The sequence below is a fragment of the Pantherophis guttatus genome, chromosome 7, assembly GCF_059756535.1.
Source record: "Pantherophis guttatus breed Tessera chromosome 7, ASM5975653v1, whole genome shotgun sequence".
NCBI lineage: Eukaryota > Metazoa > Chordata > Lepidosauria > Squamata > Colubridae > Pantherophis > Pantherophis guttatus.
In genome coordinates this window covers 35833323-35859392 of record NC_142069.1, presented here as the reverse complement: position 1 = coordinate 35859392, position 26070 = coordinate 35833323, and the positions used below count along the sequence as shown (strand labels likewise).

Below are 26070 nucleotides of genomic sequence, written 5' to 3'. Positions count from 1 at the left end.
GAAGACATATTCTATTTAAAGTGAATTCAATGGAATTGAATGTTATTAGATTGAAAAGAAAAAACTTTTGGCAAGAAAATAGACTGAACAGATTCCCACATGGAAAATTCAAAATCTGCCAGAGGAGTATCTCCTAATTTTATAGTTAAACAATTTTAGATTCTGAAAGTCATTATATATTTTTAGTAATTAACTATGGAAATCTTCAAATGGTATGAATAAATTTCTACAGTTCAGAGAAAACTAAAACAAATACTGTAGAGTCCTTAGTGCTCCCTGAGCTTGGTTATTTGCTTGCAGACATTTCACTATCAATCTAGATAACATCTTTCGTGCTAGAAGGGAGTGAGATTTGCTCTGGGTTTATATACAATAGCTTGCTTTTTCAGTGTTGATAGGGGTATTGCTTTCTCTTGGTAGTTCCTTGTTAGGTTGTGGTTTATTGCTCAACTGTTTGTCTGAGTTCATAACTCCTTCATTTGGGTAAAGTTTATTTTACTAGATTGTTTGCCTGATGTTAATCCTGGAGTTAACACTCACTTGTCTGGATGTTGATTGCTGACGAGGAGGTGCTCTGGTCTTTTTATTTCCTTTTTAGCTTTTTTATTGTCTCTTTGGAATGAACAAACCAAATGATTTATGTAATTGTTCTGTAATCTTTTGGGGTTACAAGTTGATCACATAATCATCATTGAAGATTTCAATTTATTTGATTTAATTTAGTTTTGGATATTTTATTAGATAGGTATTTTTGTACCATCCATATCCCCTACAAGGTAACTCTGGGCAGCTACAGGTGACAACGGATATATGGAAACTATTTAGTCCAAACAGACAAGAATATAGAATCATAGGACTGGAAGGGACCTTGGAGGTCTTCTAGTCTCATATCCAAGGCAGGAGTCTTTATATCATCCTGGACAAATAGTTGCCTAATCCCCTCTTGAAGACGTCCAGTGATGGAGCACCTGAACTCCAGGAAGTAAGCTGTTCCAGTGATTAATTATTCTCGCTGTCAGGAAATTCCTCCTTATTTCCAGGTTGGATCTCCCTCTTACAAGCTTTCCCCACTGCTTTTTGTCCTCTTCTTCTGGTGCCTTAGGGAATAAATTGATATTGTCTTCCCTGTCATAGCTCTTCAAGTATTGGAAGACTGCTATCATGTCTTCTCTAAATTTCTCTATATTATGCTAAACATCATATGATTTAGCCTCCAAACCCCTAATCATCTCTGTACCCTTCTCTGAATTCCTTCTAGGACCTCAGTATCTTTTTATATTGTGGTGACCAGTGTTGAGGGTAAAACTTCCCTCTGCATAGTAGGCAACGGACCGGACAGCAAAGAGATACGTTGCTGGTTAAACACACAGATACTCACAGACTCTGAATGGTGGAAAAAAAACATTCTTTACTCTTAGTGAAAAAACAAACTTGGTTTCTCAAAACGATGATAACACGTCTTCGAATAATCACTCTCCAACACAAAACATAGTTTGCTTACAGTTCTCTTCAGTCACACACAGTCCCTCTTCAGGAGATCAATCATCAAATAGCAGGAGCAGGAGCTCCCGGGCTTCCTGTCTACTTTTATGGCTGCCTGATAATAGCCAATCATTCTTCTTATATCATTTAAAGGCACAAAAGTTTTTCTATATATTACCTACCTAACCGTAGGATAAATATCCGACAACCAGAACTGAATGCTGCATTCCAAATGTGGCCTCACTAGTGCAATATTGAGTGGCACTATTACTTCCCATGATCTTGATGCTATTTCTATGTTGATGCCATCTAGGACTGTGTTAGATTTATTGGCTGCTTCAGGACATTGCTGACTCATACTTGAGCATTGGTCCAACAGGGCACCTAGATCCCTCTTACAGGCACTACTGTACATATCCTGTACATATTGGGTTTTTTCCGCCTAAAGTGCAGGATCTTAATTTTTTCACCATTCAATTGAATCCTGTTGGATTGGCCCCAATGCTCAAGTCTATCAAGATCCTTCTGAATCTTGAGTCTGTCTTCCAAAGCAATTCTCACCAGTTTGGTATCATATACTTTTCTTTAATCTAGCCCAGATGGAACTTGTTCAGAACTAGACTAGGTTCATTTGACTAGGTTTCAGATAGGTTCGTTGGTCAGTTTAGTGGCAAAATATTACATTAGTCTAGTTATAATTTCTGACCATGCAGGAATTAATATAGTAATATCACTGAGTGTGGGGAAAATACCCAGATGCTGAGTGATGATATTTTAATACTTCCTTATTGGAAGACTTGGAATTTGTGGAACTACAAAAGAAATACTTTTTTTTTCAAATAACTTCAACTAGGTGATAGATTGAGTTACATTTAAAGCATTTTGTTTATGGTAAAATACTTCTTCCCCATAGCTGAAAAAGACTTGTGAATCACAATGAAAACATTAAAAGTGAATGCCACAGAATAGACTCATAAAGTATATCATGCTCTTAAGATTTACCCAAATGGAGTTAGACCATACTGAATATTTCTTAAAATGAATGCTAGAAGTAAACAGGGAGGAAAATGTGAAACACTGTTGGCTTCTTGGCTGAAAGAATTATTAGAAGTATTATTTTAAGATTTTTGCGACACCTATTATAATTGAATACTTTATTTGGCCAAGTGTGATTAGACATACATGGAATTTGTCTCCAGTACAGAAGCACTCAGTGTACATGCAAGCAACAGACAAAATAATAATACTAGTAAAAGAGGGAAGTAAAGATGATAAGAAAAATAAAAAAAATAATACTACAGCTATGCTATATATGTTAATATACATAGACATTAGACAGAACTGTGAGAATTAAATGTTCAGCAAAGTAATGGCGCGAGGGAGAAAAAAACTGTCCCTGTGTCTAATTGTTTTGGCATGTGATGCCCTATAACACCATCCCAAGGGGAGGAATTGGAACAATTTTTACACACATTCCAGTAGAAAGATGTTCCCTGAGAATAGGCTCCAGCACGAGTCCAAAAGCTCAGAAGACTAAACCTCTGGTTTCAATGACCGACTCAGATTGGATCATCATTGTATGGGTATACTGTGTATACCCATACAATGATAATAAAGTTATTATTATCATGTCAAATTTTTCAACTTTCTAATGTTTCATTCCTGTAACATTATCCAGGACATGTATATTTACCTTCATTTGTGAAACAATTTATGTCCAGATGTGAGATATCTGCAAATATCTTCTCAGCCCTCCTTCTGACCCACGCAATATACAGGTCTTCTATGAAAAGCAGGTGGGTTTATGCAGTCTTAACTATCTGTTGGAATCTGTACCTGTCTTGTTTGATTGCTGAACCAACCAGACAGTTATAGAAGTACAAATAACAGACTCAATAATTCCTAAATAATTAATAATTAACTAAATAATTAATTTAAATAATTAAATTAATTTTTATTGTTGTAAAAATTATATTCTACAAATGTAGGTATAACTGCAGGTAAACAGTTAGAAAAATGTTTTCCAGTAATCTGAGATGTTCCTTTGGGGGAGATAGCTGCACACATAACTTTACAGGAAATCTATAATTTTACTGGTATGATGGAATTGAAAAAACCTGAACCAGGCAGAATAACCACAGAATAATATTGAAAATTTCAGGAGAAAGTAGATCCTGTACTCCTGAGATATTTCAGACATCTTATGAAAATAAAGTCCCATCAGTTTCATACTATCATGCTTATATTACTGTAATTTTGAAGGCCAGTAATGACTTACTCAGTGCACAAATTATTTTCTAATATTATTTTAAATGTTGATGCTAAGGTTTTACCAGATACTTTGGCAGGGTTTCAGAAGGTTATCTCCAAATTTCAGAAAAATGTTATTATTACTTAAATTTCTAGCCAACCAATGCACAGCAAGCCTGGCAGTTAACGAATGATTAAAAACATGACAATAAAAAAAAACAAGAAACAAAAATGTGTAGAGTTGGCAGAGTGACAAACTGGATGGAATCAAAAGCAAAGAAGTTTCCAGTTATCCTCTCCAAAGGCCTGGACAAAGAGCCAGGTCTTCAGGCCCTTCTAAACACCAACAGGGGTTGGGGAGGTGATCAAATCTTGGAATCTCATTCCACAGGACAGATGCTGCAGAAAAGAAAGTGTACTTCATAAGCAGTAGTGGGTTTCAATTTAGTTTGCCACTGGTTTGCTTATGTGCACGTGCAACGCTTCTGCATATGCACAGAAGCGTCCAGGTGGGTGGGCGGAGCCTCCCGCAGCCGCTACCAGTTCGCCCAATCCAGGGCAAATCAGTAGCAACCCACCACTGTTCATAGGTCCCCATAGATGGCTTTTTTTATTTGAAGGAACCCGGAGTGTACCAACCCTGACAGATAGTATTGGCCAGGCAGATACGATGGGAGACAACCAGGTCCTATGCCATGTAGAGCTTTATGGGCAGCTTGAATTTCATTCAGAAACGAATTGGCCATCAGTGCAGCTTGGAAAGCAGAATTATTACATAGGCATATTGAGGCATGCTCATCCCTGCTCATGCTGCTGCATTCTAGACAAGCTGAAGCTTCCAGATGGTCTTCAAGAACAAGCCCATGTAGAATCCACTTCTATATTCAAGCCATGAGGTCACTCAAAGGATGAGTGACTGTCTGAAAAGTCCCCAATCTAGAAAAGAGCACAAGTGGCACACCACACTCAATGAATAGAGGCTGTGAATCCAGGAAGATCCCAAGTTGCATATTTCTCTTGAATAGGAAAGTGCCCATCCAAATTGAATACAAGTTTCTGTTTTATGCAGATTATATTTTGGTATGTGTTTTTTATGTTTATTAACATTTTTAACCAAATTTGTAGAAATTGTATGTAATGGTAAATATTCTGTGTACACAATTAATTGGAGTAAGTAAAATATCATGTCAATTGCTAAGAAGATTTCTAAAGATGGAGATAGTGGGAGTGATTTATTGTCCAGAAATTATTAATTACCTGGATATTATTATTTCCAGGAAAATATCTGGTTTAGCTGATAAGAACATTTCAGAATCTATTATCCACATGAAAGAGGATATTAAGAAGTGAATAAGAATGCCTTAAAGCCTGTGGAGAAGAATTAATGCCATGAAACTGAATCTTGCATCATGACTGATTTTGATAGCAATGCCTGCGTGGTTTCACTTAAATATTTTAAATAGATTGATAAGTTAATGGTTAACATTTTATGGAAGAGATAAATACCCATGATTTCTTCATTACAGTTATGCTTATCATATTTTGAGACTGGCTTTAATTTTCCAATTTTAAACAATATTATTGTACTTACTATTAACTTCAGTTATGTTTTGGAATAGAAACAATATTGAATATTTGCTATTGTGGGTTCAGCTTGAGAGTTGTTACTCAGTATCCTTATAACCTTTCAATTGCTGGGCACTGATAATTTTAAGAAATTGGTTATTTTTATAGCATGGTTAAACATATTTAACCATATTTGGGCTTTATCGGGCAGAAAATTTAGATTTTATTTTTCTTCTCAGAAGAAAATTACATTTTGGAGTAACTTTTGTTAGAAAATAATACATTTTTCTGTAAATCATGGGGTCATAATGAAATCATTATCCTCAGTCTGCTATTAAGTAATGATACTTTTGAAATTCTACAACAGGAATATATTTTATCTAGAACTAAAATACCTTAATTTTAAAAAGAAATTATTATCCATAATTGTTTGGCCCTGTTGCCTTTCTGATCTCAGAAACATTGGACGTTTTAGGAGTGTTGGACATGCCTTTTATAAAATTTAAGCCAACAATCATTATTGTCATATTTTAAAAAATCAAAACGTTTTTTTTTGAAAAATCCAAGCTATTTGGAATAGTAAATGGGAATATCCTACATTATCCAGTCAATGACTGCAGGCTTTAAAGAACATATATATTTCTTATAGCCTAAAAATTTGGCTAAATTCATCAAAATCAATGTTTTTACAGTCTATTTGATCCTCAGAACCTGTTGTTTTTTTTTAAAGTTGGTTCTGTTCCTTGTTATGCTGGAGATGTCATAAATTTAAAGGAAGTTGGAATATATGTAAAAAATATGTCCACTTTTAATTCCAGAATATTTAAATATTATTATTTGTACTATGTTGAACCAGTTCTTCAAAGGCAGTTATGGGTTAAATAAATCAATTTTGTTAAATTACATCCCCAAAATCTGTAATTTTTCTGACTAGGAAGAAGTGCATGGAATGTGGCAAAGAAAAAAGATTATGATAATTTACATATTCATGCTACTTCAGGAGTATCCCCATATCTGTACCTTTGCCCCATATTTTGAAAAAGACGAAAATTAGCTACTTCAGTGTTTTGCTTTGTGATTTTGATTTTTAGTTTAATGTAGGCTTCTTTTGTCACATCCTGGGGGTGGTGCTGTCCTTTTTCTTTTTCTTTAATGTATTTTAATGTTCAGTTTTTATTTTTTCTTTCATCTTTTTAATGCATAGTACATTAGTACAAATAATACAGTTTTATTGCTAGTCTTATATATTGTTATTCAAATTCATTAATAAAAATAACAGTTAGCTGTAATTCTTTCTGAAGTTCAAATAAAAAGTAAAATTAAAAAATTAAAATCTTTTCTGAGAAAACCATTTAAGTCAAAATCTGATTTCTCTTCACTTAAGATGTTAACCATGAAGTTATAGCTGAAGCACAGAAACCATCTTAGTTAAAATCTTTCAGTCCAAATGTCAAAGGATGGCCTAATTAGGTATCTTGCCATGTTATAAGGAGCCTCTGCTGCTCAAACAGCCAACATTGAAATGGTAGTTAGATGGAGTTCCAGACCAGGCTAGCTTGCTCCTCCCTTTTTTTTACTGAAATTATCCAGTAAATGCATATAACCTGTCTACAAGATTATTGATGAAAATTTGATGTCTGCTGGAATGATCTTGATGTTGGCCCCTTAAGATTATGGCCACCCTTTAAGATCAAGTACAATTTTGGGGCAACATACTACATTCAATGTAGCTAATACTAATAAACTGTCTTTTTCATATTGGATTTACTCTCTGACCATAAAGTTGAAATGTGGTTGTCAAGTCTATCCCTCATGTTCATCAGCAATCTTCTAGTCCAACCCCCTGCTCAAGCAGGAGACCCTATATCATTTCAGACAAACGGTTGCCCAGTCTTTTTGAAAACCTTCAGTGATGGAGCACTCACAACATCTGAAGGAAAATTATTCCAATTGTTAATTTCTGTCACCATTAGGAAATTTCTCCTTAGTTCTAGGTTGCTTCTCTCTTTGGTTAGTTTCCATCATTGTTTCTTGTCTTGCTTATTTGTGGTTTGGAAAATAGTTTGACACCCCCCCCCAATATCTTTGTAAGAGCCCCTCAAATATTGGAACAGTGCTATCATATACCCCTAGTCCTTTTTTTCATTAGTCAGGTATGGAAATTTGGGTGTAAGTGGTTGGATGTCAGCCTTCCCACGTAAACTGCACAGGAAACACAATTACAAGAGCCAATTCTACTTTATTGTAAGACTACATTAACAGAAACATATGGGTCTGAAGGTAGAAGCTTCCCATCACTTTTAGCCATCACTTTTAGATCAATTAGGGCAGGTCTTTCCTAAGTTTATTCCTCTGACTCTCTCCTGTCTGATTGTTTCCTAGACAGCATCTATCCCCCTCATCCCCCAAGTTCATCCATATATACCATTAATCAGAAAATGATTTTTACTACCCTTTACTACTGTTTATTATTAATGTATTTGCAAATGGTTGTTATCTGTTCTGGGGTTATATGCAGTTAGGTTGTGGTGAGCAATCTGTTAGTTTCTCTAGGTAACCATCATCGTCAGATCTTGACTTGGGCAGCTAATTTATGCATTCATGATGAACCCTTCACAGAGTAGGCAGAAATCCATCTTATGCTTGTAGTCAGAGAAAATTTCTTTTCTCAATATTTGGTCCTGCCTCACTTTCACCCACCAGTTTCAAAAAAGAAGCAGTAAAATAAATTTCCCTGTAGAAATCACCTTCCCTCTTCCTTGATCAGAAGACTTTGATCTGGCTCTCCCTTTGATTGTATCATTTCCTCTTTCATCTTCTATTTGTCCTGCTTGTTTGGGGAGTCAGATTGTTACAGGAAATAAGTTGGACATAGATAGCTAATTCTAAACTGGAACAGATGGATAGGAATAAGACTTACAAGCAAACATTTGTTTACAAGAAGAAAAAAGGGGAGATTATTTAATATATATGTGTGAGTATATGTGTGAGTATATCACTTAAAACATTGGAATTAGTGTTTCCCTCAAATAAACAAGAAGCTTGCTAAAAAAGGGAGGAGGAAAATGTTTATTTAATGTACAAAAGTCACCTGAGATGATCTGCTATCAAAATCTAATAAATAAATACTTAGAACCCAGTTTTTTTTATAGCAAGCCATTCTATATCAGGTTACACTACATATCAAGGCACATCACCAATAAATGCTACAGATTACAGAATATTGTAAATAATAAAAAACAATAAAAATAAACTATTTAACATTCATAACTTTAAACATGAGACAATCAAATTAAAAGCCATAAAAACAGATTTCTAGAAGAAAAAGATTTAAGCTTTCTAGTTTTTCCATAAAGCAAAGCAGCAAGACAGCAGTCCATACTTCTAGTTGTTCTTACTCTAGTTGATTTCTAGTCAACTTGTTATCCTAGAGAATTCCAACTGAGTTTCTCTTTAGATTGATACACATGATAGATCCTTAAGATGATTACAATATTCAGGGGAAGATTCTTCTTCAAGAAAGAACTTTAAGCAATTTAGGAATTTATATTTAAAGCAAGAACTTTGAATTTAATCTGGAAATCTATGGTATCCAGTATACCAAGATACGACAGAACAGAAGTCACATGCTTCTACCAGGAGACATCTAACAGAAGCCTGCTGAAATTTCCAAGTTTCCTTCAGAAGCATCTCCATTTGCAGCATGTTGTCTGAGAGCAAGTCTCAATGCTCTATTATGTATTGATCAGACTGCACATGGAATATTGCATCCAGTTATGGGCACTGAGTAGTAATACCTAAGCAAAGTACAACAATAATACAATGAACTATAATACAGTGAAACAAACATGTTATGCCCAAGTATGTGTATAACAATTACATACTATAACAGCTTACAACTACAGCACTACCACAGTTTGCTCTGAAAAGTAAGAAATGGAGCAGCCTAGTAACAGGTGAAGAAAAGCAGGAGAAAAGAAATTTTCCCCAATGCCCATCTGGATGCTCCTCTGGCCATTCTTTAGGAGGTTATGATCCTATTGTTTTCCAGGGTAGACCATAATTTTAAATCTCCCCCCACAATGCACCACAGCAATCCTAGTATGTACATCTTTTGAATACAGCGAAATTTTGCTCTCACCATCACTCCCAAACCATTTCTTGCATGATTTGCCTGACTGCTGCCTTGTAAATTCTCACCCTGGTTTCTGGTCTTTATTTTGCAGTGTTTCCACAGATATATTGATCACTGAATCCCACGCTCCTTTACTATCCTCAAAGGCATTTTACATAGTCAAGTGACAAAATAGTTTAAATTGTATCCTCTCTTTAAGGCACAGTTACCATAGCGACCTCTTTGTAGAGTGGCAAAGCTTCTGAATTACATAATTGAAGAGGAACTTCAAGAAGGATTTTGATCAGAGACAAAGTGGAGAGATATTCATCCTGCCTTAACTGAATTAAAAATTCTCCAAATTGCTCTATTATCCCAAGCTGGAAAACAATTATACTATTTATGCCTAATAAAAGCTTCCTTCGAAAAGTGGCATGCACAATAATAACAAGTATTACTGAACACGTGAGTAATAATGACACATAAAACATTCTTAGGTCGTTTTACTATTATCAGAATGGCTTAAAGGAATTCCGTCTTGTTTGAAAAACTGGAAAAATAAATAAAAAGCTGAGTTCATCCACAGATTTAGGCATATTGGCCTTGGTCTGGAGGATAAGATCAGAAGAAATAATTTTCAGTTATCAACATAGATCTTTCTGAATGAGATTATTTAAAGGATGGTAGTAGTGGAGAAATGGGGCAAACCCACTATTAAATTCTCAATTAACAAAGAGAGAGAGTAGCTTGAGTACCCTCATGTTTTCATAAAACCAGTGGAAATATACATACAGGAAATTTGTCCAGTATGCTTTTTCTACTATTTATAAAACTGAAATATTGTTTGAAATTCTGGTCATGTGACTTCAGAAAAGAATATCTTTATACTAAAGATGCAGAAAAGAAGAGAGAAAGATATTTTTTGCAATGCTAGAATCTGGTCCATTAAATAAAATTAGCATTAATTAATGATCTATAGAATCTAATGTATAATAGCTGTTGGATTTGATAGTTGGATTAGTTGATCCATGTAGGATAGTTAAATTAATACTGTTAAATTAAATACAAATATAGGGCTACCTTTAAATTTAAATACAAAGCCTATGAGCTCTGTTACTAGAATGAAAGTTGTGATTTTTTCAAATGATTGGTTGCCTATGGGATTAAAGGCTCTCAATTTATTCCAATTTCCAAATCTTTGTCTCTCACATTTCTTTAAATTAATCAAGTTTGTTGATGTGTATTATTGATTGTGCACATTATATAAAGGTGTTCCCAATATAATTTAATTAGAGCTACCTAGATATATAAAAATGACAGAAATAAAAATTATTAGGGTTATCACCTCATCTTTCCATTTTAATTTTTCTAGACTTTAGATTATTATTTTTTTGCAAAACTTAGTATTTGAGGTAAGCATGACCTAAATGATTGAGAATCTCCATAGATAGAAATCATATGTTCTAAACCTATACCACCCTATACTACCAGGGTTGAAATTTTAGGTCTAGAAAGCCTCGAACTACGTCGTCTATGTTTCGACCTATGCTTAGTTCATAAGATTATTTACCCAAACGTTCTACCTGTAAATGAATTCTTTAATTTCAACCATAATAATACAAGGGTCATCAATAGATTTAAACTCAATGTAATTCTCTCTAATCTTAATTGTAGGAAATATGACTTTTTTAATGGAGAAGTAAATGTCTGGAACAATCTACCTGATCCTGTTGTTAGTCCCTCTAATTCCTATACTTTTTATCATAAACTGTCTACCATGGACCCAGTGGTGAAATCCAAATATTTTTACTACCGGTTCTGTGGGCGTGGCTTGGTGGGCACGGTGTGACTTAGTGGGTATGGCTTGGTGGGCATGGCAAGGGAAAGATACTGCAAAAACTCCATTCCCACCCCACTCTGGGGCCAGCCAGAGTGGTATTTGCCAGTTCCCCGAACTACTCAAAATTTCTGCTACCAATTCTCCAGAACCTGTCAGAACCTGCTGGATTTCACCCCTGTGTGGACCTTTCATGTTTCTTAAGAGGTCCCTAAGGGGGCATGTATAAGCGCACCAGCGTGCCTACCGTCCCTGTCCTACTGTTCCCAATTATATGTAATCTTCTATGTGTTTATGGCTATGTTTTGCCAACTTATATCCTTTTTTTTGTGCCAAAAATTGTTCATGTGTCCATGTCTGTGTCTACTCTGTTACTTGTTTTCTTATTTGTTGACAAATAAATAAATACATAAATAAATAAACTGGAATCATTGTTTTCTTTTCCAGTCATAAAGATTTAACTGTTTAAGAAGTACTTATACTTCATTATGTATTGATAAAACCACGTCTCAATGTTTTTTTTATTTATTTATTTATATTCCGCCCTTCTCCGGAGACTCAGGGCGGCTTACAATGCGTTAAGCAATAGCCTTCATACTTTTGTATATTTATACAAAGTCAGCTTATTGCCCCCACAATCTGGGTCCTCATTTTACCTACCTTAGAAAGGATGGAAGGCTGAATCAACCTTGAGCCTGGTGAGATTTGAACTTGCAGTAATTGCAGGCAGCTGATGTTAATAACAGTGCTTTAGTCTGCTGCGCTACCAGGGCTCTTCATTATAATCATTCAGTGTTTTGCTTAACAGAGATGCTATATGAATTATTATTTTTACTTCTTTCTCTATTGTTTTCCTGCTTTTACAGTGTCTGGTCAAATATCTAGAATGTTCTGTGACTGAAGCGGAATAATATCTATTTCAACAGAAATTTGCTACATCAATAGCAAATGCAAGCTGAAACATTGCTTGCATATTATTTGTTAAAATCCATACTTTCACAATGTTCTGTTTCAATTTGCAATTCATAAAATGTATAAAAAATGTTCACATAAAATAGTGCTATAATAGAACAATAGAGATAAAATATGAATATATTATGAAAAAGCTAACCCTAGGTGATCTGGAAAATGTTAACCAAGTTCAGACTTGTTTAGTTCTTGACATCAGATCAGCAGGAAATCTCAGAACTGTAAATTAGACTGGGAAGTTAAAAAATTAAAAAGAAAACCCTGGAAGAAGGCATTGGCAGTTGCATATTGTACTGTTGCCAAGAAAATCACATAGGTTTAGTCACCAATACTTGAGTTCAATTGAAAAGGAACTGTATCTTTTTGCAAACGAAAACGTGTGCATTGGGACAATGTGTTCAACTATCAACTTTAACAATAGCTTTGTCTATGGAAAAGAATGGAAATGGAAAAGAAAGCAGGGAAAGTCTCCGTGACACATTTCCTAGTTCATAATTTTGGGGGAGAATGACTTTCATCTCCCTAATAAAATGCCCCTGGCACTAGGAATGATCATGTATGTTTTTCTTCATGCCTCTTGAGGGTATCACAGTATGTTTTCTGTTTGTCCAATACAGGAATATGGATATGGAAACTTTTGGACCACTCAAGTCATGGGCTTCCTGCTCCAATTCTTTGTACTAGGATTAGATTGTTTTTGAATTTAGTCCATTCTCATAATGATCTTTTGCAATACAAAACAAAAGCTAATCCTTTTGGGGAGAATGCAATTCTGAACACAAGGAAGGGAAGAAAAATTGGATTAAACAATATGTTTGTATGCCAAATTTTTATCCTCTTGACAGTCTATTCCAAGCAAAGTAAGAACATATCTTCTCTTTCTGAAATAACTTTGGCTCATTGTTCCTGAATCTAGCTCCTTTTTAAAAACACAGTAAAAGACACGTGGCACATTAAAAGTCTAGTCTATTCTTAGACTACGATAGCAATAATGGAGCCATTTCATTAGATGCTTGAATATCCCCAGAGTGATCTTTTGGATGAGGGATTGGGTTTCCTTTAAACTTAATCCTTCCCATAATGATTGACTGGAAAGGATGAAAGAATAGAACTATAAAGGTTCTTAAATTCCCTTATATTCCGTTCTTATATAATATTGATGTTGTATATTCAAAAATATCTTTTGATTTAAATAAGATCAAGGCAATGTAGTTCGACTAGGAGGGAATTTTGCCTAAGATTTGTGACAGTATGTGAGTGTACCTATTATATGTACTATAAGATTAGGTTCTAGAAGTTTTGAGGGAAACTATTTCTGAAGGAAACAGAATGCACAATATCTTGTACATTAAATAAATGTTGCTCATATATCGGTATTGCTTATTTATTTCATTGTATTTACACTGAGTACAATTGTGAGAGTTGAATAATTACAATAATTATGAAAGTATTTGAATAAAACATCCATAATAGGAACTACGGTAATATTTAAAAACCCATAAACATCCTAAAATCAATATCTGTCTGACTTTATGTTCACCATAGATTTGCCAACCGGTTTTCAGAAATTTCCACAAGTCCAGAACAGTAAGGTCCAACCTAATTTCTATTAGGAAATTATTCAATAAAATAAGTGGTACTACTACAAGCTTCCATTCAATGCTGACAAAGATTACCTACAAGAACAAATAACACTATCTCATGCCTTGACTGAATGCTAACTAAAGATCCAGATAAACTACTTACTCTATCTTATTCCATAGTTGCCCCGAAACCACAGCCTTATTGATCTTCTCCCCAAAAGGAAGGATTAGAGAAAATACTGTATGTAAGACTGTCAAGATCTAGGGATAGCTTGCTAAGGAGGGGGTCATACAATTCATTTCAAATCTGCAGGTATCACCCCATCCCAAACTGAGGCATTAAAAATAAATCTGGAGCCAGATTATCATGCACTCTGAAACCCTGAAGAAGCACAGAGAGCATTGATCCAAGTATTAAGTAGCTGAAGAAATACCAGAGAATCCACAAACCAAAACAAATTCTAGGTAACATGGTAAAATATTATCCTACCCTGTTTTCCCCAAAATAAGACATACCCTGATAATAAGCCTAATCGGGCTTTTGAGTGCATGACAATAAGGCCAAGCACTTATTTCAGGGTTCAAAAAAATATAAGACAGGGTCTTATTTTCGGGGAAACATGGTAGTTATAATACTGAATACCACTCATGAATCAAGAGTTTGGGAACCAGCTAAGAGTTCTGTTTGATGCCTCCTCCCCCCAAAATAATTGAAACTTCTAAACAAAGATGACTGTATTATTGTGCAGCTTGCCTATACAATAATACAGAAGTGATTGTGCTTCTTTATACCAGAGTGATAACCTGAAATGTGCATGCACTTGTAGTCTTCATTGCTTTCTAGACATTGTTTCTGCCACTTCATCTCCTGCGGCTCTTCAATAAATCAATAACTCATCCAGGATTGGCATACAGAGAGAGCCACATAGGGGATCTGACAGTAGCAATCAAAGAAACCTTTCCAAAGAACATCAGGAATCCATCAGAAACCATGAGACATCTGGGCAGATTATTCTAATTGGTATACATGTCCTGTGGCAGTCATGGGTCACACTCATCAGGATCAGAAAGTGATCTCAATCATAGCAAAGAATTAGCAGTAATGCTTTCCAGATCACAATGCAAATGCTTCCAAGCCAAGGTAAAATTCATAGTATGTCTACCTACATGTGGGGGCCCAAAATTAAATGGGCTTGTTTAGGGTACACTAAATAGAGAATATTGTTCTATTAAGTACTGTCTAGGTTTTGATGCAAAGTTATTATCCATATATGTAAAGATGCCACTCTTACACTTTCTGACTTCAAACGTTATTCTAGGCAGATATCTTATACTACTTTGTTTGAGTGTCTATAAAATCTACAGTGTATTAGATTTTTAACAATGAAAAAAAATCATGCTAACTCACTTATTCTTTATTATGAAATTATGAGGTATTTTTATTGCCAGAATATGTCTTAGTATTCAGATAAATAAGACATTAAATATTACGTTGTTAAATTGTTGCTATCATCTGTGTCCTTTCTTCAACTGTACACTAAAATTTTATTTTAAAAGACCCTGGAGTCTTCCTTCTGCCATATGATAAATCTTGCTGCAGAAACTACACTGGCTAACTATATGTTTCACATGCAAGTCATGAGATTTTGGTTATTACCTCTAAAACCATATATATTACTCAGGGCCTGGACACCACCCATCTAATATAATTTTATCCACCCAACCCAAAGAAGCAGAAAATCCCCAGCTATTGCAAAGTGTGACAGAAGAGTGATGATGGGGAGGGCAAGACTGGATACTCTCTGTCAGAGGTCTCCTTTTCTAGCGGAGCTTTCTCCTGAGGCAAGGGTAGTTCTAGCAAAACAATACAGTAATACTAATTTTAAACAGACATGAGGTTGTGTTGCTTAGGTAACAGGAAAACAAATAAGCACAGAATGTATTTCTAAGAAAACAACAGCTGAAATCCATATTTAAAAATAACATAAATATTAAAACGATATTGCTTGTCTTGGTATAACACTAGAATGGTCGTATCAATAAATACTGTAACTGGTTTAATATCCCATTGATGAAAGCAGTCTGAATAAATCAATGAATAGTGCAGTTTCAGTGACGTCTATTCAGAATTAAGTCTCATATTCAATGGGGCTGGTGGACACAGAACCTTATACAAGCTTACTTGGCACTAAATCACATTTAACATAGACCTGATTTTCATGTATAAAACTATAATTCACAAAATGTTGTGAATGGAAGTTAGTTAATGCCAAAAAACTATATTTACTATGGTCAAGGTGATCTTTGTTACTTATATAGCTCCTCTTTGGTGTATACATATGTAAAATTCCTTAAGATTTAATAATACATTTTTCAGTATGTCAACATAAAGGGATTAACTGTTTATAACTAAAAAAGGAATAAATAATTTAACATCAGTTGATAGAAAGTGAAGGATATTGCTTTGTCTTTCAATAAAACTGTTAAAATATATATTTAGTCAGTTGTGATTTTCAATTTATTAATAATATAATATTCCACCTGTATCTCTTCTAGTAAATCATAAATGTGCTATTCATCATGAACCTGGTTATAATACAAAGGTTTGGAAACAATTTAAGGACATATACATCCTGAATAACTTTCTACATCTAATGCTTCTTTATAAAATATCTTACATAAATGAGCAATCTCTACAGATACATAACTGAAAGACAAAGATTCTCACTCTAAACCCATTCATGACTTTCCATGGAGTCCAATCAATCATTATTTTAGATTAACAACAGTGTTTATATTCTCTTATAAACTGAATTTTATGTTTCCTCGAGTACATATTAGTAATTTTACCACATGGATACTTGTCTACTTAAGAACTCCATCCCACTGGAACTTTGATTGCTCCACCGTGAGGTTTATTTCCATATATATTAATTGATTTCAATTTTCATGGCTATGGAAGCTTGAATAAAAGGTACAATACCCTAATCCAGGTAGTACTACCATTAGATTTGAATAAGGTTAATCTGCTTTAAATGTTAAATTTAAATGTTAAAAATTTTTAATCAACAAAGCAGAAACAGTAATGTAATAAAAAGGTCCCATTTAACCATTTTTAAAAGATAATATTTTGAAACCTTCTACACATATAACTGCACAATTCAATGTCATATAATATACCTAAGCTTTTTATGTATACATTACAACAATACTGCAGAAAAATTGGAAGACAGTGAAATCTATTCTGATTCTAAGCAACAGATGTGGTACTATTACATCTGTATTGGATTCACACACAGAGAGAGAGAGACTAAATTGTAAAAAACTGTCTTGCAATATTTGTTTAAAAAAATAAGTATTTTTATTTTTATTTATGGTTTTAGATTAATATTTTGAAACTGTTTTTTTAGATAACCAACGTTATCTTTTGCTCATATTTATGTTTATAGGAAGCTCTCATGGGTTTGAAATATATATATTACATGCAAAAGATACCCGTCATGTATATGTCTGTTAACTCTTTAACAGTAAAATAGTTTTAGGTTAATATTTAAAGGAACAGTCATTTATTTCCAAACATTGGGAAAATTGCTAATTTGAAAGCTCAAAATTCAGCACTTCTTTGTTAGAACATGCAGAATTCAAGCTGGAATTATTGAAAAAAGCACCATTTAATCTTAATAAATAGCAAACCTTTGTAAATATTTGATCTGTTTCCTACAGTGATATTTGTTTTCATCACTGTAAGGATTATTTTGTCAAAGAATAGACAAGAAGAACTATTCCTTCATTTTCATGTAAAAATGCTTGGAAATTACCTATTGTATGAAGCAAAGAGAATGTCCCTTGCTCATATAGATAACAGATACAATTTTGTAAAATGTATATTTTAAACACTGCAGATCATAAAACAGACTCCATTCAGTACAGACTCTTGAGAAGCAAAGAGTCACTTACCACCATAAGCTATAAACACAGAAAAGAACACTTACCATAAATTGTACATTGTCAAATCCATTGGCCAGCAAGTGGTTTTCATACTGAGGTAGCCCAATATTTTCCAACCATTGTCCCACAGTCTGGACAGGGCATCTGGGTGCTGAAAGAGTTTGAGAAGGGAGGCGTTTAAGCAATGAATATCCATCCACAGGATAATAGCGATGGTCCTGGGCTGAGAGGTGGCATTGCCACATTGTGTTCCGGGCAAAATTGGTATCAAAGGAACCTGCCAGCTTGTCCAATTAATGCTTCCAGTAAATTCAAAAGTCAGAAGTAGCACATAGTTTCCGGGGCACACTATAGAGTAAGAACTGCTCCTAACTGAACATTTCATCTGCATTAATCTGTACTACAGACCGGTACGTCATACAGTGGGGGGGAAACATATCAAGCTGTCAGCTAAGCTGTTTTCCGTTATATGTGATTGTTGAAATACTCCACAATGAGCAACGATCTGCTAGCAGCAAGGAATCTTTCATGACGTGCTCCCACACTCATCAGTATGCAGCTCTATGCTCCTTGCTCCCCCTTGCTTGCCTGCCTTTATTACCCAGCCTAGGCTCTACCTCACATTTTCAATAATAGCTATCAGAAAAGGCAAGAACGTTTTTTGTCTGCAAGCTTTAAGCTTGCTGCTGCTGCGGTTTCCACCTACACACCCATCCAAGCATCAACCCTGAATGATGGGAGCAGTCAAAACAAATGCAGAAAATAGCGGGTCATCAGAGGAAAGCTAACATGCTAAAATCTGAATAGAACCTTTGTCTGTTATGCATTAGAGAGATTTGCTTGTTGTAAATTGTTCATGTATCAAAGGAGATCAGGCATTGCAAAGCATGAACTGGGGTCTGTGTCACAGTTTGCTATTTGCTTTTTTTTTTTTTTTAACTGCACTGAGATTTGCTCTGCTCACAATATATCCTAAACCGTTGTTCCTATTATTAATCTTTCATCCAATTATGAAAAACTGGTCAATTTTTCTTAAAATTGAAAATAATCTAAATTGTAGAACATCTTTAACATTTCAAATAATTATTTCTTCATCTCTCTGATTTTTCAGCTACAGTGCACAATCAGAAAATAAAATACCATCTGCTAAAATTCAACCATTCATGTTTTGGAGAAAGAGAGGTGCACATACATGCACATGCACACACACAAAGACACACACATTCTTCTTAAAACAGGAATTGAAGCATGACTGAAAGGATGCCATAGGAATATTATAATTTTTAAAAATAACATTTAACATTTCTAAATTTACATGTTTGGCAATCCAGAAAGGAAAGTACAGAAGGGTATTTCAAATACCACTCTAAATATATGTAGAGAAATTATTTTTCATTAAAAAGATCCATCCATTAGTAGATAAATATGCTTTTCTTTGTTCAGAGTATTTTTAATCAGTTCAAGCCTGTTACATGGCAGACACACACTGCAAATCGGTGTACACAATCCCTCAACCAAAATCTGTACACCAGTTACATATGTAAAAATTAGAAATACAAGAAATGCTTCTGAGAATGAAAGAAAGGTTCTTGGCTACTCTGTATATCATATTCAAATCTTGCAACCTTGCTATTATTGAACCTATTGATATCTCATTGAAGCATTATTGAATGGGCAAATGCTAATAGAAGACTTCAAATTAATAGAATTGACTAGGGCTGGCTGGCTGGCTGTCTTCCTTATACTTATTAATGTCAATTCACTAAAATGAAAAAAAGAATGACTCTTCGTGAAAAGATCTTAGGGAATCAAAGTGCAAGGTAAAATTCAGCAAAACATGGGTGTATTTATTCAAACAAGTTTAGTAAATTAAGTAAAATTTACTTTCCAGTAATAATCTGGTCCTATGAAAAGCTAAATACATATAAGATCACTGATACTGAAGGGCTTAATTCTGCACAAGACTGCAGTTTTTTTTAAGGACTGCAGTTCTCATCGTCAAAGTTAAATTTAATGTACATCATAATATCTACATTCAATCTGCATTCAATCTGCCAACTTGCAATTAACAAATTTTTAAAAAGAGTTCATAAAGGAAGTTAGTATTTTGATAGTCTTCAGATTACAGTTCTTTTTTATTCTTCTTCTATGCTTGGGCATCAACCCACTTATGACTAAAATACAGAATAGCCTTTTTTTCTGAAATGTTATATAAAGGGAATTACAAGTTGTAACTATCTAAATTGGATGCGAATTTATATCCCTTCACTGGCAAAACAAATTAATATTTGTCAGTTTTCAATCAAAAGCAATAAAAATAACAATTATGATTAATCAATAAATCTGAGGAATCGGGTAACCCAACTCAACAAGATGCAAATTTAAAACAACAACTAATTAAGGCATTGTTGTGTTCTTCAGAGAAAATACAGAGCCCCCTCCCTGACATTTCATGTAACATACTATCAATGCACAGTTGTTGAATCTGTGAATTACAGAGAACCAAAATCACACAAAAGAATGGTGGATTGTGTTGGTTTGATGGGAGGATGTGCAATAGAGAAATATATTCTGGCATTTCCAAATTGAAAACAGAGGAGAATAATATAAAATACCTGAAATGATGATTTGTTAAACTACATAACATTATTTCAAATACTATTTCTATATAGTGTTTCAATGATATTTAAAATGTGATTTACAGAAACAATGAAAACAGTTACATATTGTATTTACCTGAGTGAATATGAGACTGAAAAAAGAAGCTTGGAATTAAAAAATAAAAACAAAGTATTATTCTTTGTAATGTCCAGCTCCCAACTTTGTCAAGGGAGCGCTGCCAATTTCAGGTAAAACCAATCCTAGACATTCCATTCCCTAAAAAAATAATATACTTGCATATGAGTTTCTGTGTGTGGTCAACAGCATTCATAGAAAATTATTACTTTTGTCATAATGATGAAATAAAAATTGCAATGTTACAGAGAAAATTCAACCCTGTTCAGCACCTATGTGATATCATGACACCATAGAAAAAAAGTGGGGTTTGCAGCACAGTTCAGTAACACTGCTGATATTGGTGTGATGCACCTTGCCCCCCCCCCCCCTCCGTGGGCATGCTGTGTGTGTAGACACTGGTCAGATGCCACATTCCAGGCAGGAAAGACTTGGGACAAAATGTTTAATTTAATATTAAATGAACTAATAATGATTAAAGTAAAATGTCTTTGAAGTAAGATGTCTCATTTGTAAAATTAATTGCTCCCCAATCTGCCTATATACCCCAAACCATTTTTTCTCACACACAAATACATATCCATATTATTACTACTACAAAAGTAAAGAAAAAGAAAAAATGGATGGAAGGAGTAGCTGCATTGAGTAGGGAAGAGGAAGGACAGAAATAAAATGCAATATAGATGAGTTAAACAAAAAATAAAAGAAGATAAACTAGAATTCAATAGTCTTCACTCCCAGATAAATATGATTATAACTTTTAGGTTCGTTCAATATTATAAACATGTGCAACAGTATATTCCAGTCGAAGGGATACTAACCCCAGAGTTTTCCTTTGTCCCCACCCTCCCCCAATGTATAGAGGATGAATGTCTGTAATGTGGCAGGAGAAGAAAAAACCCAATAATCATGAAGCCAAACTTCTGAATAAGCGGATGCAAGCACCACCACTTCTGACACTGATACAGAAACTACAACTTGAAACTAGATATGTGATCCAGCATGAACCAGCGTGCCTACCGTCCTTGTCCTAATGTTTTCTTTTATTTGTATTCTTTACATGTATTTATAATTATGTTTACATTTGTATCTGTCATAAAATACATGCTTGACGAAATAAATAAAATAAAAATAAAATGAAGTCCTCAAGAATGCAGGCAGTATCTGGTGGAGAACCATTAGATTCTTTAGAAGTAATTCAGAAGCTTCACAGAAACAGATTCTAGAAAATCAGGGCTGTTTTACTTCAACTGCACCAGAGTGGAGAAAGCCGGAATGTACTTAATGTGCCTCAGCTGTCAAATTTCTTACTAGAAAAATTCAGTGACAGCCTTATCTTGAAGCTGTGTACCTTGTGCTAATGTGAATTCCTTAATCCCCGGGCAGGAATTCTTGAACCCTAACACTATATATGGGTTGCTTGTAGGAACCTTGACACTTGAACATTGCTACTGTCTGATTCCTTACAACTCATGATGAAAGGCTAAAAGCTGATTTACTGTTTTACACCAAGAACAATAGTAGGTAGTCTTGATTTACAACTACTCTGTTTATTAACCCTGTTCCAGCCAAAGCAAAAGGTAGGATGGAGAGGCTAGCACAAAAAAACCCAAACAATCTACGGTCAAACTATGTAATTAAGAGCACAATGATACAAACTCATGTAAATCTGTTTGTACCCAAATCTTCATCTGTCTGAAAATGTCAGTTTTTCCATTTTAAAAATATTATGGGAATACAGAGAGTTTCATAAGACTCCAAACATAAAGGATTTTATTTATTTAACTATGTGATTAATAATTTCTAGGTGATCATGCTCAAGTCATCTAGATGAATAAAATAATAACTTACAATAGCTACACTTCCAAACTGTGCTGGAGTCACAAGAAAAATGCGCTCAGTATTTGAAGACCCTCTGAAAATTGATATTGCCAAGACATGCATGGGACATCTATGAAAAGGATTGAGGCCTCTGACAAATTTATTAGTGAGTTTAGACTGGTAAATCAAGATCTGACATGAAGTCAGTCCACATTAAGGAACCAATTTTAGGTACACTTGACTGACAAGATCCTGAATGAATAAGTGAATACAGAAAAGCTACATACACCTCAAGCCTTTATGCAACCTGGTGTTATCACTACATGACTAAAAAGCTGGAGAGTTTAGTTGACAACAGTATTGGTCATAATTTAGTGTTTTGGGAACAAGTAACAGAACTTACCTGCACTGAAGTCTTTAACAGAAGACCTTGTTGGCATTCAGCTTTGGCTGATGCAGCCTCATTGGTAGAAGCTAAAGATCCAGCAGACAAGTCATCAGGGTTATTGATGATCTTATCAACTTTCTCTAATCTCTTGAAGATGATATACTCTAACTATATTTCAAACAGTCTGCTAGTCATAGCATCAACCAGATGGTAATTAAACTATTAAAATGAGTTATTTCCTCTCGTCATATTTTCACATTACACAACCTGCCAAATCTAATTCTGGACAGAAAGGCCCAATTCAATGCTTGGTTTTGATGAACTTGTTCCAGTTGCTAGAAATGAACTTGTTCATTGTATATCATTCTCAGTCAGCTGGTTCAACAGAGCAGACTAATGCCATTTTAAAGCAATACTAAAGGGTGCAATATCAGTTACCCAAAAGATGATTGTGGTGCTGCTCTTAGCAGAATTGACTTACAGCATACAACAATTCCCAGGATTCTTCCCCTCAGCAGACAACCTTCTAGTCTCCCAGTATCTTTTCTTCCATATTTGAAGTAAACCATGAATTCTAGGCTGTTCATCTGGTTTTACAAGAACAATTGAAACAACTAAAAGAATTACAAATATATTATGGACTATTGATGGCAAATAGATAAACTTTTTAAAGTAAGACAGAAACCCTGGTTGTACATGAAACATCTGACTAATTGAAGACCTGGAAGGTGGAAACAGGATGGCATTACATTGTTAATCCCATCACCAAGTGGTTCCCCATCTCAACCCTGCGATGTTAATGCTCTGGCTTCATTTCATCATATATTCCACCTTTCTCTTCTAAAACCAGATCTTCTGGACCATCTAGCATTCTCAAATTCTGCCATGATATTAGAGATCAACAGAGATGAGGAATACAAAGATAAAACAAAGCTTGGATACTTGATTGCAGACGAGAAGATTTATGGTACTTCATTAACTGGGAAGGCCATGGGCGAAGAGAGAATTTGGAGAGAAACTAAGGTTATCTAAGCTTTCAAGTTCAATATTTTTCAAATTTACTTTTCAATATTTGATATACAATAGTGGCCAAAATTGTGGAAACCTTTTGGGAAAAGTGTATTTTTGATGGCCAATAACACCACTTTTTTTGGAGTAGCACCATACAATTATATATCAATGGAAAGATAATTTAATCAAGAATGTAATGCAACAAAGTTTGTTCAATTATCTGTATTCTATGAAAAGTTATAGCCAAATAACCAGAAAAAGGAAGCATAACTTGCTTAGGTTGATATCAGGTAGCTTTCCTTCATCTGATTGTAGCCAATGAGCATGAGTGTTTAGAGAGCCAATCAGGTGTCATCTTGTTTTGGCAATGAGCCAATCAGATCACAGTGAGATTCCGTTATTGATGTCATGTATTGAAGCTGAGAGGAGGACATTTGTCAGTGTATTATGTGATCACTATCAAGTTGGTTGGGTTTTTTTGTGCTCTTTCATTTAGTGAGCTTGTAAAACGTAATAAAATTAAAGTAATGGTTCAAAGAGTTGACTGGTCATCCAGAAAGCGATGTAAAATAGTATTAAGTGAATAAGGCTACAGTTATAAAGAAATTAGAAGAAAAATTGGTGGAAATTTAACCAAAGGTGGCATTTCTAAGTTTTTGAAGAGGTATAAGGAGACTCAGTCACTACAAAACCACACTGGTAAAGGCAGGAAAAGGTGCACAACAGCAAGTGATGATAGAAGAATTAAGAGACTGTGCCTACGTGACAGAAGAATCATCTGAGTGTATACAAGATGAAATGGTGCAATGCAATGTGAAGTTGAGTGCAAGGACTGTTCAGCGCAGACTGCAGGAATTTGGCCTAAAATCTAGAATTCCACAAAAAATCCTCTTATCCTCTTATCCATCTCACCCCATCCCAGCATTTGAGGGAGAAAGCTAGGAGGTTAGGGGCTTACCAAAATGTAAAGGTAAGAGTGTCCACAAGCCAGGGGCTGCAAAGGAAAAGGTATACTTCAGTGGTGGCTTGCTCCCGGTTTGCACCGGTTCCCGCGAGCCGGTAGTGGTGATGATATGATGTCACCGAACCGGTTCTCCCCCCCGCCCCTCCACCCCCCCGTGTTATTCTTACCCTTTATTTGGCCCCACTCCCAATCTATTGCTGCCTCCTGAGTCCCAGCTGATGGCTAGAGGGAAAAAACTGTTTAAACTCTTGCCGTGGGGCTTCAAAGGGCCACCCTACAGCTGATCAGTGTTAAAACAAATGAGTAGCTATGCTAGGGAAAAATGAAACTGAAAGTAAAGCAGGCTCTGCTGCAACTGACAAAATGGGGCAGGGAGAGATTTCTTTTTCTTTTTGCTCACCAAAAAGGTGAGCAAACAATGGGAAATTTAGGGCAAAAGAGGAGAGTTCAAGATTTTAAAACACAAAAGAAAAAAAGCTCTATTTAACTAGGGAATTGTAATAATTGAGATACTATTAATTGTATATTGTGTTGAAAGCAGAAATGGTTAAGTTGTGGTTTGGAGGAATATATGGGGGAAATTATTTGGTTTATTATTATTGGTAAATATAATTAATTGATTTGTAAGAAATTGGATTGCATGGAAATAATTGGAATATTCATGTTCATATTGATTAATATGCAAAAAAGATAGTTATATAACTAATTGATTTATATTAAAATGTTGAATTTATATTAAACAACTGTAATATTACATAATTAACCAATGTGAGGATGGATATAAAAATAGATGACAATGGGAAGGGGTATAATATAGAATAGAAGGGAAAAATTAAATTTGATTAAGATTAGAGATGAGGATGAAGGGTAATATTGGTTTTTTAAAAAAATAGATGAGGAATAAATATGGCAAAAAGGAAATATAGAAATTGTAAATTTAATTGAAATGACTAAACACTGTTTAAATTTGTGAACCGGCCAAATACTCTGTTCAAAGAAAATACATTTGTCTGTTTGTATGTGTGTTTCTAATTATTGCTATTTATTCATATTTGTTCTCTTTTATTCTTTAAAGTTTAACAATTCATTCTTTATCTTAATATCTTTAAATTTGTTGGGGTTGCCTTTCTTCCCTTTCATCTTTTTTATTGTACAGCAATCTTTCTCCTCAAACCTACCACCTCTCTCTTTTCTTTTCTTTCCTTACTTTCTCTTCCTCCACCTCTTCTTCTCCTCCCTACTTCCTCTTCCTTTCTCCTTCTCCTCCTCTCTTCCTCCCTCTCTTACCCTCACTCCTACTCTAATTTCCCTTCCCTTCCTTCCTCCCTTCTCTTCCTTCCCTCTCTCTCCTTCCTTCTTCCATCTCTCTTCTCCTTCCTTCATCCCTCTCTATTGCTGTAT

The 26070-nt window shown here is 34.7% G+C and overlaps 1 protein-coding gene across 23 annotated transcripts in view; it reads right to left on the bottom strand.

The window, feature by feature from the left end:
• ANKS1B (ankyrin repeat and sterile alpha motif domain containing 1B) overlaps window positions 1-26070 on the bottom strand; it is a 301097-nt gene that overhangs the window by 130740 nt on the left and 144287 nt on the right. For 20 of the 23 annotated variants that reach the window (XM_034402922.3, XM_034402923.3, XM_034402926.3 and 17 more), the window contains one exon: window positions 17794-17900. In XM_034402922.3, the coding sequence (XP_034258813.2) occupies window positions 17794-17900 (107 nt within the window). Of the gene's footprint in view, window positions 1-17793; window positions 18117-26070 lie in introns of those variants that run through there. The other 3 variants (XM_060694614.2, XM_034402938.3, XM_060694615.2) reach the window with 1 other exon arrangement.